The 14,412-nt window shown below is 34.9% G+C and overlaps 1 protein-coding gene across 5 annotated transcripts in view; it reads left to right on the forward strand.

Moving 5' to 3' along the window:
* LOC150100806 (DNA (cytosine-5)-methyltransferase 3A-like) overlaps nt 1-14,412 on the forward strand; it is a 745,691-nt gene that overhangs the window by 352,702 nt on the left and 378,577 nt on the right. For all 5 annotated transcript variants that reach the window (XM_090401182.1, XM_090401184.1, XM_090401186.1 and 2 more), the window contains 2 exons: nt 4,491-4,592; nt 8,694-8,814. In XM_090401182.1, the coding sequence (XP_090257308.1) occupies nt 4,491-4,592; nt 8,694-8,814 (223 nt within the window). The remainder of the gene's footprint in view (nt 1-4,490; nt 4,593-8,693; nt 8,815-14,412) is intronic.

Genomic DNA, 14,412 nt, shown 5'->3' on the forward strand with positions numbered 1-14,412 from the left:
GAACTATGCAGTGCAACAACTCTAAGACTTTTATACCACCATACATGAGCATTTCTGGTTGAATTTCATCTACTCCTGCTGCCTTTCCACATTTCAAGCCTCTGATGGCTTTTTCTACTTCAAGTATGGATATGTATTCCTGACTGTAAGTCTGTTGAGTGTTTTTTCCACTGTGCTATCACTGCTTGTTTCATTTAGCAAGTTTTCAAAGTAATTACTCCATACTTCAAGGATGTCTTTTTCTCCTGTTTTCATGTCATCTTTATCATCTCTAATTCCTTTTACAGCACTCTTTCCTCCATTTCTAAGCTTCTTCAACAACCTCCAGAATATTTTGCCACCGTCTTGATATTTATTTTCTCTGTTCTTGCCAAAGTCTTCTCATGACTTTTGTTTAGCTAATTTTACACAGTGTTTAGCTTTCTTACATTTGTCTTTGTATTCTCTAAGAGCACAAGCGGAATTATTTGCCAGTAACTTTTTGATATGCTTTCTTCTTTTCCTTCACTGGCTCTTTAACTTCCTGTGTCTACCATGGAGTTCTGATTTTTCTATCCTTGCACACAACCTCACCACATGCCCCTCTGGCTGAATCAATCAGGGTTTTCTTCAAAGTTTGCCACTAAATCTCCAAGGTTTGGTTCTTGTTCTCAAACTCTTTCATTTTTTCTTCAATAATCTTGTGTAAGTCTACAGTTCACATCTGAGAGCTGCTCAACTTTTATTCACTTTAAAACTTTCTTACATGTTATTCTTTTCAATATGAAATTCAATTTTATTCTGCTCAAGACTAAATGGTGATCACTCTTAATTTCAAATCCTCTGTACACTCTGGTATCCTGCACCAGGGAGAAAACATCACTGAGACTGTTCTTATTCCTTGCCTCTTCTCTCCATGTGAATTTGTGCATATTTTTATTTTGGAACATGGTGTTAGTAATAACCAGTCCATGTCCTGAGCAGAAATCCAACAGGTATTTGCCATTATTATTAGCTTTGCTCTTTTCTCCAAATTTTCCCAAAATATTTTTGTATGTCTGACAATCATTTCCTACTCTGCTATTTAGATCCCCAACAAGGACCAACTTTTCCTTTTTCATTGTGTCAGTTGCTTTCTCTAAAGCCTGAAAAAATTCCTCCACTTCTACCTTAGTAGAACCTTCTGTGGGACCATAGGCACAAATAAGTCTCATTGTCCAGTTCCCCATTCTGATATTTGCCCACATCACTCTACTTGCAATTGCCTGCCATTCAAGAAGATTAGCTTCATATTTAGTGTTGAATACTATGTCTACTCCTTCTTTTCTTTGATTGTCATTGCCTGAATGTAACATTTTGTATTTATTGCTCAGAAAGATCTCACCAGTTTTTGTCTTTTTTGTTTCAGTCACCCCTATTATGTTGATCTGGTACTTATCCAATTCCTCAGCTAGCTCCATTTCTTTGCCATTCAGGCTTCTTATGTTGATAGTACCGATCTTTAACTCTGGTGATGTTGAGTTGGGGGTGTGCTTTCAGATTTGTTCCAGTAGCTGACTTTTCGCTGTCCGTCCTGGTTCCCTGGCAAAAACAACGGGGGCCTTGTTTAATCGGGCAACACCCCAGCCGGCATGAAATTTTGCCATGTTGTACCATAATTTTGTATATTGGTTTAAGCCAATAAGAATACAGTTTAGTCGGCTTAATCCCAAATTGCCTGCCCATCTCGTTCGTTCAGTATCCAGGTAGATACCCAACAACGTGCACCACGAGAATGTGAGGATTGGATGTTAGGTCCAAATCTCTGGTCGGTTCTCCGCATTCCTTTAAAGGCTATGTGGAGATTTCCTCTCAGTTATACACTTTGGTCCTTAAGCATCCCTTCAAGGTATTGAATATAAGACTGGTGTTCTTCTAGCTGAATAAATGCAGATCTTCCTGTTTGTCTGAAATAAGATCTGGTAGACGCCTGGATAACTGAGATATGGAAGCTTGTCCTTGAAGTGAGAAAGGTGGATTTTTTTCTGATTAGTCGAAAGGCAACAAAAATATTTAGTGGTTTTAAAACTTTTGCTATGTGTTCACTAATGCTTACACATAAAGGATAGAAATACGTGTTATTTCTTCTGTATTTGACGAGGAAGATATATCATAACTACTCGAAGCTCTTTTGATGAAGGAATTCTTATATCCATTAGATAAAAAGGAAGAAATAACATATTGCAATTCTTTCTGTAATAGATCGTCTGAAGAACAAAAGGAGTGGGCCTGATGAACCAGTGTTTTAATAGTTCTTGCTGTTTGACTGGGATGGTGATGAGATTCAGCATGGATATAATGGCCTGTATGAGTTTTCTTCCTATAGACTGAGAAATGTAGGTTACCATCTGGTTGGCAAAGAATTAAAAGATCTAAAAAGGCTAATTGCTTATTTAATTCTACTTCTAGGGTGAACTGGATCCTTGGATGAAGTGCATTTAATTTAGAGAGAAACTGTTGTAGTTCATCAGAAGAACCATTCCAGATAGCAAAAATGTCATCTACATATCTGAACCAATGAGTAGGTCTAGGAGAAATGTTGTCAAAAATATGTTGTTCAAAGTGCTCCATAAAGAAGTGGGCAATAGCAAGAGAAATAGGATTGCCCATTGCTGTTAATTTGATTTCTTAATATAACTTGTTTTTGAAGGAAAAATAACCAGAATGTATTACAAAATCAAATATTTTTACAATGTCTGAAAAAAATTCTTGTTGCAGTAATTCAATGCTGTCAGATAAAGGAACATTAGTAAATAATGAAACAACATCTAAACTAATCATAATATCTGAAGCATCCAAATGAAGATCTGAAATTTTATGTTTAAAATCCAAAATATTTGTTATATAAGTAGCAGTTCTTCTAGTTGAAGAAGTGAGTAAATTTGATAAAAATTTAGAAATTTTATAAGTGGGACAACCTATACAATCTACAACTTATCTCAACGGAATACCTGGTTTATGAACTTTTGGAAGACCATACAATCCTAACTTAAACAAATCTGATGGTCTACATCTATCCCCTTTCTGGGAAATAGTACTTTATAAATCAGCTAATCTTTCCTAACTTTTTTAATTGTATATATATAATTTATTTATTTATTTATCTTTTTTTTTTTAAATAAGTTAGGAAATTTATTGACCTTTTTTAGTTATTTTACATTAGCTACTTAGGTGGCGCCTTTTGGAATTGTCAGTTATTGTTTAATTAGCTTTATACATGTACTGAAGATGCCTGTGATACTCAGATGAAAATTCTACTAATAAATAATATTTTATGTGAATTAATTCCGTTATTATAATTTTAATTAATATGTCTACTCACGGTGTTTCCTTGCTGAAATAATTCTTATTGGTACGGAAATTTTCATTTCTCTATTCAACTTGAAATTCTCTTACATTATCTATGCCTTGGTTCTCTAAGAATAGTGCAAGGATATATATAAGAGAAAAATCACCAAGCATATCATAATGGGTTTCCATTGAAATCTTCATCTTTCTGTTTATACCAAGCTCAAAATAGTTGCAAGAAAATTACTAACTTATTCAGAACTGGTTTTGAAGTGGCAGTAGCATGAAATTTGCATTGTAGTCAAATGCCAGAGTAGGATATTAGTCCTTTTTTGCTCATTACAGTTATAAATTGGTTTCACAGATACTTGATTGATTAGTGGGTTTAATTATATTGTTAAATATTAGGATGAATCTTTCATAATACTGAGAATCAGTCAAGATCAGATTTCACTCACTAGGCTGACTTACACCTCTAGTATTCATATATTCATGCTTACCTGGCACGAATACATCACATCCATAGTTTCCTTAGCCTTCCTTCAAAAAAAACATTGTTTGTCACTGTTTCCCACTTGTACAACTTCTAACACCATATAAAACCTGAATTTGTCAACCTTTGAATATGCTTCTCACATCTCTAGATCAGTAATGTATCAAAAAAATCTCTCCAAAAATACATGATGCTAACCAACATAGGACATTCTTATTATTAGATAATCTCTCTCTCTCTCTCTCTCTTTATCTGTAGGCTCACTTGAATCACTTTTTCGAGATTTTAGATGTTCTGTTTCTAATTGCTTTTATACATTCTGTTTTATGTTTTGAATAAGTATGTTCACGAGCGATGTTTGCCAAACGTTTTCATCATGTCTACTCTTTCCTAAACTTGTGAAAACAAGAGCGATTGCTGCTCATTATTCATATACAATACATATAAGCTTCAGGCTTACCAAACCAAATTTTCATCCTCCTCCTTCTCTTTCATTTAATTTATCTTTGTTCTTTGGAACATCTTTACTCAGCCTTCCTAAATGTGACATTTAAGAAGCAGATTAAATAACAGATTGATATTTGAAGTACTTATTTTTATATCTGATCTTTCTTCATATTTTATATTGTATTTTTTATTATAGTGGTCTATTATCATTATTATATTTAGTCTTGTTACATTTTCTTTTCAGGTTCCCCGTGACAAAATGAGAAATTTCCTTGAAGATTTTAACAAAAAGTATACTGATTTTGCTGGTAAAATGTTCAGAAGAGGTGTAATTGAGGCTGTTAAAGTAAGTATCGCAGTAATTTTTATGTTTAACTTTTGGATAAATGGTTTTTAATTCACAGTCAGTTCTTGGCATTCTATGCCTGTAGGCCATTTTTTGCCTCCTGCAAAATGATTTTATGATTATTTTGGTTCTTAATAGGTATCTTGTACTTAAATTGCACATATTTGGTCTGATGTATTAAAATAAAGAACTTTTATTATTAAAAGACCAGAAGATAAATGATAAAATATACAAAGAGCCAACAAGTTTCACTAGCCATTGTCTAGCATTTTGGCTGAATGGCCGTTACATTTGATCATTCGTATTTAATGGCGTGCATGTGTTCGAATGCTTGTCAGAATCTTGTACATGACCACGTGTTGTGTAGTTTTTTGCATATTGTAGTTCTGTTGAACTGAGAGAGTATGATGAGATTTTTCCATTTGTCTTCAAGAATAATACCTTGATTTCTATTTAAATTATTGCCTGTGCGTAGTACCACAGCTGCTTCTTTTAAAGTTCTGTGTCTGTAGTTATTCTCGATGTAAGGCATAGAACTGTTTTTCCAATCTATAATGTGATTTGATGTTGAGAAATGATGAGCTAAACCAGATGTGATGATTCTATTATGATTGACATCCCCCACATGTTCCTTCTGTCTTATTTCAAAACTTCTAGAAGTCTGACCAATGTAAGAAAGGCGACATGTTTTATATAATTTATATAAGTTGTATATAATCACATATGAGTGATTGTATACAACTTATATGATTCAGTTTACATTATCATTAACTTCTTATCAACAGTTATCAACACTTTTTTACCACGTTAGTCTATCATCTGCTAGATGTCAACATTCTTGGATTTTATATTTCAATCTTCCAACACTGAGCTTCCCAACTAGTGTGCAATAAATGAGTTACAAGTGTGTTGTGAGAATTTTTTTTATCACTGTAAAAAATTAACAATCCGTAATATCTCATACACACACTTGTAACCCATCAATTGTACACTAGTTGAGAAGCTCAGTGTTAGATTTATTTATTTTTTTACAACCACTCAGCAATATACAACACTGTGTATTGCATCCTCTGTAAACTTCCTAAATTCGGTAATTATTACTCTGACAAAGACATTATACATAGCAGTGGTTACATTATGTAGACCTCCCTCTCTCAATTTTCCATTTGAATAATCTCAGTTAATCTGATTATTATCGTTATAGTGACTTTGTTATTTGTTCTGCATATACATATAAAATCTTGGGTTTTTCTTGAATTCAATGTAATTTGCTCTTATTTTTCACAAGTTTTCTATTAACATAGAGGGTATGTACACCCTCTGTCCAAAAAGAAACCGAATTTTTCGAAAATAGAAGAAACTAGTGGTGCCACCTGTTGTATCTTTTTGTTGTCGAAAGTGGCAACCTTCATTAGTATTGTGTCAACTGTTTATGACATTTGTTTCATTAGAAGGCGAGTTATAGTGCCAAGAGTGACAATGTGTTTTGACAAACAGTCGGAAAATTAGTTTCAAACGGAGAACTGCGATTGATTTGTGTTAAACTTGGTAAAAGTTTTACCGAAACGCATCAAATGCTTCAAAAAGCATACGGTGTTGAATGCTCAAGTTTACAAGTGGTTTAAGCGATTTCAAAGTTGTCGTGAAACGCTTGAGGATGACAAAAAGCAGAGCCGTCCAAAAACTGGACTGAGCGAAGTTAACATCCAAAAAGTGTGATTTCATCAAAGGAAATCCAAAATCGTCCGTGAGATTGATTGAAGATAAATTGGGGATTCCAAAATCAACTGTGCACAACATTTTGACCGAGAGCTTGGGCCTTCGTAAATTGAATTCGCGATTTGTTCCCCACAAGTTGACCAACGACCAAAAAATGTATCGAATTGAACACTGCAAGGACCTCATTAAAACTGCTCACAAGGACTCAAACTTCCTTAAACAATCGTTACTGGTGACGAAACATGCCGTTTTGAGTATGAACCTGAAACAAAGCACCAGAGTGCTGAGTGGTGACCACCAGAAGAGGGGCATCCGAAAAAAAAGTCGCTTGGAGAAGTCAAAAGTAAAGAAAATGCTGATTTGTTTCTACGATTCCAAAGGCATTATCCACAAAGAATTCGTTCCGCCTGGCCAAATGGTCAATGGTGAGTTTTATCTCCAAGTTTTGAAATGATTAATAGCGAGAATTCGTCGCGTACGGCATGAATATCATGATGCAGGCAGCTGGTCATATTTGCACAATAATGCACCATCTCATTGTTCGAACATTGTGAGATGGTTAGAGCAAAAATCAAGTTTGTGTGTTGGATCACTCACTGTATTCACCTGATTTAGCACCCTGTGACTTCTTTCTCTTCCCCCGACTTCATTTGCCAATGAAAGGAAAGTGATAAGACACCATTGAAAATGTTCAAGCAGCATTAACAACGACCCTCAACAGTATCCCAAAAACCGATATAAAAAACTCATTTAACGGATTAATTGAATCGAAACTGAGGGAGAGTATATTGATTGAAATAAATGATTTGGATAATTATAATTAGCCTGTGTTGTATTTTCTATCAAAAGTTTGGTTTCTTTTTGGGCAGAGGGTGTATAATTGTTATTTTTATTATTATTATTATTATTGCAAAGCCGAATGGTTACCGTGTCTGCTCTCCAGCCAAGAGGCTGTTGGTTTGAATCCTGCCGTTGGCATGGATGTTTGTGATTGTCCTACAAACTTTGTGTGGAAAGGGAATCTGCGACCCTACCACTTATTCTAGCAGAAGACATCATTGCCAAAACCATCTGAGGTATGGCAGTGACCATACGGCATCTATGGACATCAAATGTGAAAATTTTTTATTGCAAAGTGCCATTGTAGTAATCCTGCCATTCTTCCATATAGGGGAGAGGAGGAGGAAGTATATATATAAAGAGGTTACTTAAATGTCAAAGCAAAATAACCGGAAGGAGACCTCCATATTGCCTTTCAGGAATGCATAGAATCACCTGGAGCTTCTGACCTAATATCCAATTCTCAACTTCACATGGTGCATCCCATTAGTAGGTATCTACTAGGTACTGAACAAATGAGGATGGGCTGGAAAGACATCTGAAGTAGATGTCTTTCCACATTTCCTGGTCAGAAGGGCAAAATCTAGATGTTTGGAGTAGAGCTCTCATAGTTCCTCTATAGAAAAGGGAATTAAGCTGAATGTGAGAATTGCAGAGGAATTTCTCTACTAAATGTTCCAGGTAAGATTTGTGCAAGCATACTTGAAAAGAGATTGAGAACAATTGTGGAAGAGAAACTTGGAGAACAAGCTGTGTTCAGGCCAAATAGAGGTTGTCAAGATCAATTTTCACTTTATGACAAATAGTTGAGAAATCATGGGAATATGAAGGATCCATACTTAAGTTTTGTAGAACTGGAAAAGGCATAGGACAAGATGCCCAGAGAAAAGCTTTTCAAAACACTACAGTTATATGGAGTAAATGGAATATTATATAGCACAATATATAGTATATATATTTAAGTCGTAAGTCAGCAGTTAGAATTGAAGGAAATACGGGAAGATGGTCTGATGTTAAATCAGGTGTGCAACAAGGATGCACATTCAAACATAAGTTTCTGTGGCTTAGTAGTTCTGTGGGAAATTTTCAGTATTGAGACCACATTATGATGTAAATAAAGAGTTTAATAAAAATAAGCAATTAAAATCCAACAAGTTTCGTGAGTTGTAAGACTTACATCATCAGGTGTACTGGTACATAAAAGTTTTACACAACAAAAGCCTATTAGCAATTAATTACACATATTAGATGTTTTTCATAACTTCACAATTGTAACATATAAATGATAAACCAGAATCAACCAGTCTGATAATCATAGGTTGATGATTTAAAAGTGCAATGATTTAAATGTTTTAGGAACTAAACAAAATATACTGACTTTGAAAAAGCCAAGACAAATTTTTTGATTTTTTCCAAGTGAGAATTCTGTTAAAATAGTTGTTGAAAGAATAACAAGAAATCATATTTAAAACAAGTATGGTAGTCAATAATACTAATGATAAAACGAAAATAAATGGTGCTAATTATCATTCATTTGTACAGGAAATTGCAGTAAGAGCTGAAGTGGTTTTTGCAGAGGGTGATTCAGCTCGTCTTCTTGCATGGGCCCAAGAAGGATTTATTACTGGTTCAAAAAAGTCAGACCCATATGCACCTGATCCAGGTAAATCAAGTTTTTTCTTTTTATGAAAGAAATGTTTTCACTTCTACTTATTGTAATCACTAATAATCAGTCACTTAGTGTGTTAGCAAAATATGAAATTCTGAAACTAAATGTAAGATAAGACATGCAGTTTTCCTCTACTTAATGTGACTAAATCTCCAAATAATATAAATTCATTATGGTCAGAATGTTTTGGTGCTGCAAACTTGGTTGTGACAGTGCTTCCATGTGTTACCTATTCCACTACAAGTAAGATATGATACCTGTGAATATTCATTGTTTATATAATGGATGAATGCCTGATAAGAACACTTATATAGTTATGACTGCCATCTTTATTGCCTAAGGGAATAACATCTCCACTTTGGAAGCAATAGGTAGTGGATTCAAATCCCATTGTGGCAAGAACATTTAGAAAAATATTTAGAGTAATGATTTGGTTTTCTTCTTATAGTCCTTTCTTTAGCCATCATGGCATCAAATACCTGTTTTGCTAACCTTTCTTCTCCCATTCTTTTTAAGTGACCACACCACTTTGGCTCACTACATACACATTCTTGAATGATAATAATGTTAGGTTCCTTTCTAATATCTTCATATCTAGTATTATTCTGCCATTGATGCTATTCTGTTTTAACTCCCCTAAGTTTTCTTAAAACTCACATATCTGTGGTTTCTATCCTTTGATCAACTTTTATTTCTAACCCAATTCTCAATTCCATAAGTTAAAATAGGTTTAAAACTATCTTATATATTACTAATGATCCTAAATATCTTATGCTTGGGCTAATTATTTCTTATTTCATATAAAGTTATTTAGCTGGCATTCCATCATACATTTATTCTGTTTTCACATTTAACGTGCCATCTTCACAAAAAATTATAACAGATAAAATATTTTATGTATTCCATGGTTTCCCTTCTGGAAACCCAAGTTTTTCATTCCTATGCCTAAAATAGGCAAACTAGCTATAAGAACATATACATGCACATGCACACTGGCTTCTTGTTCTTGAATAGCAATTTCAAGTAGGTTGGGCCACCATCACAATTGGAAATTCGAGAGTGAGATTTATTTGTGCTTCTTGACCCACAAAAGGTTCTAGTAGGGAGGAAGTCGAGGACGTTTTTTTTTTTTTTTTTTTTGTCATTAAAGAAGATAGCTGACATAAAGAAAAAGTAAAAACTGTTTCTTATTGGAAATCTAAACTGCAGAGTTGGAAATGAATTCCAGATATATCAGTGTTTTCAGAAAATCTGGAGAAAAGAGCAAAATAGTAATAATAATGTTACAATAATAATCATCTGCTTGACATGAAGTAGTAAAATCTTATTCTGAAAGTAAAATCTATTCTGAAATTTAGTGATGATTTTGTGTACCACAATGGGAGATGTCAGTCGAATGGAGTTTTGGTCTCAACCTGTTATTCCTTGGACCGGTGCTGGTCCGTGGAAATTTCCTGGCGGTCTGCCAAAAACTTTCCCCCAATCATGTAGTGGCTACATGATTCGGGCACTACATTGTCGCAGGGTGAGTGGGACACTAAACGCGACAATGTAGCGCCCGAAGTATAGGCGAAGTGTGCAGCCTTCGAATGCCGGTATTGTGTCAGCTTGCCTGTCGACGACACGTCGCAAAAATTCTTATTTTATCGCGCTCGTCCATATTGTTTTCTAATATTGTGTTGTGGTATTTTGGAAAACAAATTATTTCTTTCGTAAAATTTGAAACCCTACAAAATGGAGACAAAAAAAGTCAAACAGCAAAACCTTTTAACCTTCTTTAGTAAAGGCAAGGACAATATTCAGGAGAAAAGTAGTGATGGTACCGAAAGTATGCCAAGTAGTAGTGCTTCAAGTTTAGAAGAAACAAAGAAAAAGAAATATGTTGACACTTCGGAATGTGCAATGCAAACCAAAAAAAGAAAAGAAAACTTTGTTAGGCATTTCGACAAGGACTATTTAAAGCTTGGTTTCATTGTAGCCCCTGGCAGTGAACTATTGCCATGGCCTTTGTGTGTAGTATGTTTCAAAATTCTGTCAAATGACGCTATGAAACCTTCCAAACTTGCTTGTCATTTGCATTCGAAGCATAGAGATTTTATTGATAAGCCACTGGACGTTTTTCAAAGATTACGTGACCAGATGAAAAGTCAGAAAAGTGAAATGAAAATGACGACTAGTGACAGCTCGCTGCTTCGAGCGTCTTATTTAGTTGCTCTTCGAATGGCTAAAATGAAAAAATACGTTTACTATTGGTAAGGAGTTAGTAAAGCCTTGCATCTTAGATGTCATACGAGAAATTTTGGGTCCTCAAGCCACTAAAAAACTGGAGGCTATATCGCTTTCAGACACCACCATTCAGAGGAGAATGAATGGTGGTATTGATATGGCCACCAATATTGAAAAGCAAGTTGTAGAGGAGATAAAGAAATCGAGATGTTTCGCAATTCAACTTGATGAATCAACTGATGTGAGTAACCATGCTATCCTACTTTGCTTCGTGAGATATAGTGAAGATGAAGACTTAAGCGAAGAACTTCTTTGTTGCCTTGACTTACCTGGACGGACCACCAGTTCAGAGATATTTAATGCTCTTGACGGGTATTTTCAAGCACAGGGCTTAGACTGGAGCAAATGCGTCGGAGTGTGTACGGACAGTGCTGCGAGCATGACTGGATGTTGTTCAGGAGTAGTTGCAAAAATAAAGGAAGTCGCTCACCCAGAAGTTTTGTCCACTCACTGTATGATCCACCGGAACACCTAGCTGCAAAGAAGCTTTCTACTGAACTAAACACTGTGATGAATGACGTGATGAAGATCATTAATGAAATTTGTAGTCGAGCTATGAACTCCAGGCTGTTCATGACACTGTGTGAGAGTATGGACTCACACCACCAACATCTCCTCCATGCAGAAGCGAGGTGGTTATCAAGAGGAATGGTTCTTGTACGCCTTTTCGAATTGAGGGAAGAAGTAAAGCAGTTTCTGCGAGAGTGAAAATCTGACCTAGTAGAGCCTTTGTTGAATGAGAAATGGATGGCTAAGCTTGTGTATATGGCAGACATATTTAGCCTTCTTAACGAACTTAATATTTCTCTTCAGGGGGTCTTGTACAAATATTTTTACACTGAGAAATAAAATGGATACATTCAAAAAAGAAGCTGGCTCTTTGGAATAGTCATGTACAAGAGGAAGATACAGAAATGTTTCCACTTTTGGGAGAATTTTTGATTGTTGCTGATGTCAACAAGAAAGTCCTAATCAACATAATAAGTCAACATTTAAAGGCGTTAGCTGAAAACTTTAATAATTATTTCCCTGAAAATGAGGATCCTCGTAAAGGTAACCTCTGGATTAATAGTCCCTTCTTGGAAGATATAAAATCATGTGCACTTGATCCTCATGAAAAAGAAAAGCTGATCGAGTTGTCTTCTGATGTCACTCTGGTGTCCAGACATAAAATGCAATCATTGTCTCAATTTTGGATATCACTTGAAAAAGAATATCCATCTCTGAGTTATAAAGCTATCAAATTGTTGGTCGTTTTTTCGACTTCCTCTTTGTGTGAAAAGACTTTTTCAACCATGTCAGTAATAAAAACCAAACAGAGAAATCGAGTATTGCTGTGCTTCATCTCTCAGAAACAATGCTCCAGCCATGTATATCAAATTTTCTAACCTCTAAGCAGTAGCAGATGTCACACTAGCTAAAAATTGTAATTTTATAACATTGGATTTAATAAATAAAATACTATCTACATTGGTTTATGTTTCTGTCTTAGCCGGTCTGCAGGTGTAAAAAGGTTGAAGAACACTGGTTTAGACTACATTACTTCTGTAAGCTTTCAAGGAAAGCTTCACCTTTGTTTACATTGTGGTATGCCAGACCATGTTTACTATGGTTTAGTAGGAAGGATTTTACAATCTGTGTAGAGCTTTGGTAATTTTCCAGAGCATCTGGTTTTCTGTATAATGGTGGAAGTTTCATATCCTGCTGTTGGTTTCACTGTTTTTTTAAGCACATATTGAACTATGTTCATGGATCTGTTAAGTGCTTTGTCAGTATTCCAGGTCCTGCATTTTGTGATATCGATGCCAGTGTTCTTTTCAGGGATTAGGTTTTAATCTCTCCAGGGTTGGAGTTTACATGTGGCATTTGGAACAAAACTCGATTGTAGTCATCCATTGCATGTATTTATATTGGTGCATGATATTTTGATATACTGTTATGTCAAGAACATTTTGCACATCATTGGATTGGTTGGTTTGTTGATTTGGAATTTATTGTTACAAGGACAGCAAAGGTCATACTACACAAACTAAAGGTTGCAGTAGTACTCAAGGTAATAATAAACAGTAATAAAGAGATAAATTAGTAAATAATGCTATGTATAGAAAGCAAAGTTTAAAAAATTAAGTTAAGCAAAGCAATATCTACACCTCCGAATCAAAAAATTAGAATAATAAAGAAAATGTGTTGATTGATTTGCAATTCTAATTTATTTCATAGAAAATAATTATTAACAAATATGAATTAGCATCATCTAAATCTGTGTACTTTGTGTAGATTTTATAACCAAAACATGCATGTAAACACATAAAAATGCAATATAAATTATAAGAACACTATCATTTGAAAACATTCACAAAATTAGAATAATTTTTAATGTGGTTCGAAATATTAGAATAATGCGAAAATTAATGCACAAAAATTGCAGTCAATCAAAGGGAAACAACATGATAATTAGTACTTTGTTGCATCCCCCTTAGCTTTTATGACCATTCATAAACAGTTAGGCATATTATTTACTAGTGGTTCACAATCTTTTTTATCAAAACATGTCTGTATGCCTGTAATGACCAGAAACAAGTTCATTTTTGTCTCTTTGGGCAACTTCTTGAAGATGTTTCTTCATAATTCCCCACCTCAATGGAGTTTAAATCTGGTGAGTTTGCCAGCCAGGGAATTACATTGATTTGCCTTTTTTTTGAGCCATCTAGTAGTGGCCTTGGAAGTGTGACAAGAAGCTGAATCTTGCTGAAAAGGAAATCACCATCACATAAATCTTCTGATGCCGATAACATAAATTGCTCAGGAATTTCTTGGTACACTTTGGAATTGACTCTTTTGTACTCAATACACAGAGGGTGTTACCTGGACCCTCTGTGGTCATACAAGCCCATACCATGACAGGTTGCAAATTTCACTGAACGTTTTATGCATTCTTTATCAAATGCTTCTTGCTTAAGACGCCAAGCAAGTATCCCTTGATGACCATGGGACACACAAAACATACTTTCATCACTAAAAAGTACCTTCTTTTCCAGTCCTCTTGACCCCACAACAGTCTTTGCTTACACCATTGCACTCTATCATGAAGATGCTTGGATAAGTGGCTTCGTCTTAGGCACACAAGATTTAAAACTCAATTTGTGAAGTCGTCTCAACGTCATACATTCACACCTAATTATCTCCTGTGAAAATACCTTACACTTCAAAAGTGGTTTTTCTTCATCAATTTCTCTCATCTCTTGATGTAGTTATTACCTTACAATCACTATTGCAGTGATTATTTTGAAAACTCTGGTTATTGAT

The sequence above is a fragment of the Typopeltis vanoorti genome, chromosome 12 (assembly GCF_054136105.1).
Source record: "Typopeltis vanoorti isolate ZY-2024b chromosome 12, IOZ_Tvanoo_1.0, whole genome shotgun sequence".
NCBI classification, from domain to species: domain Eukaryota; kingdom Metazoa; phylum Arthropoda; class Arachnida; order Uropygi; family Thelyphonidae; genus Typopeltis; species Typopeltis vanoorti.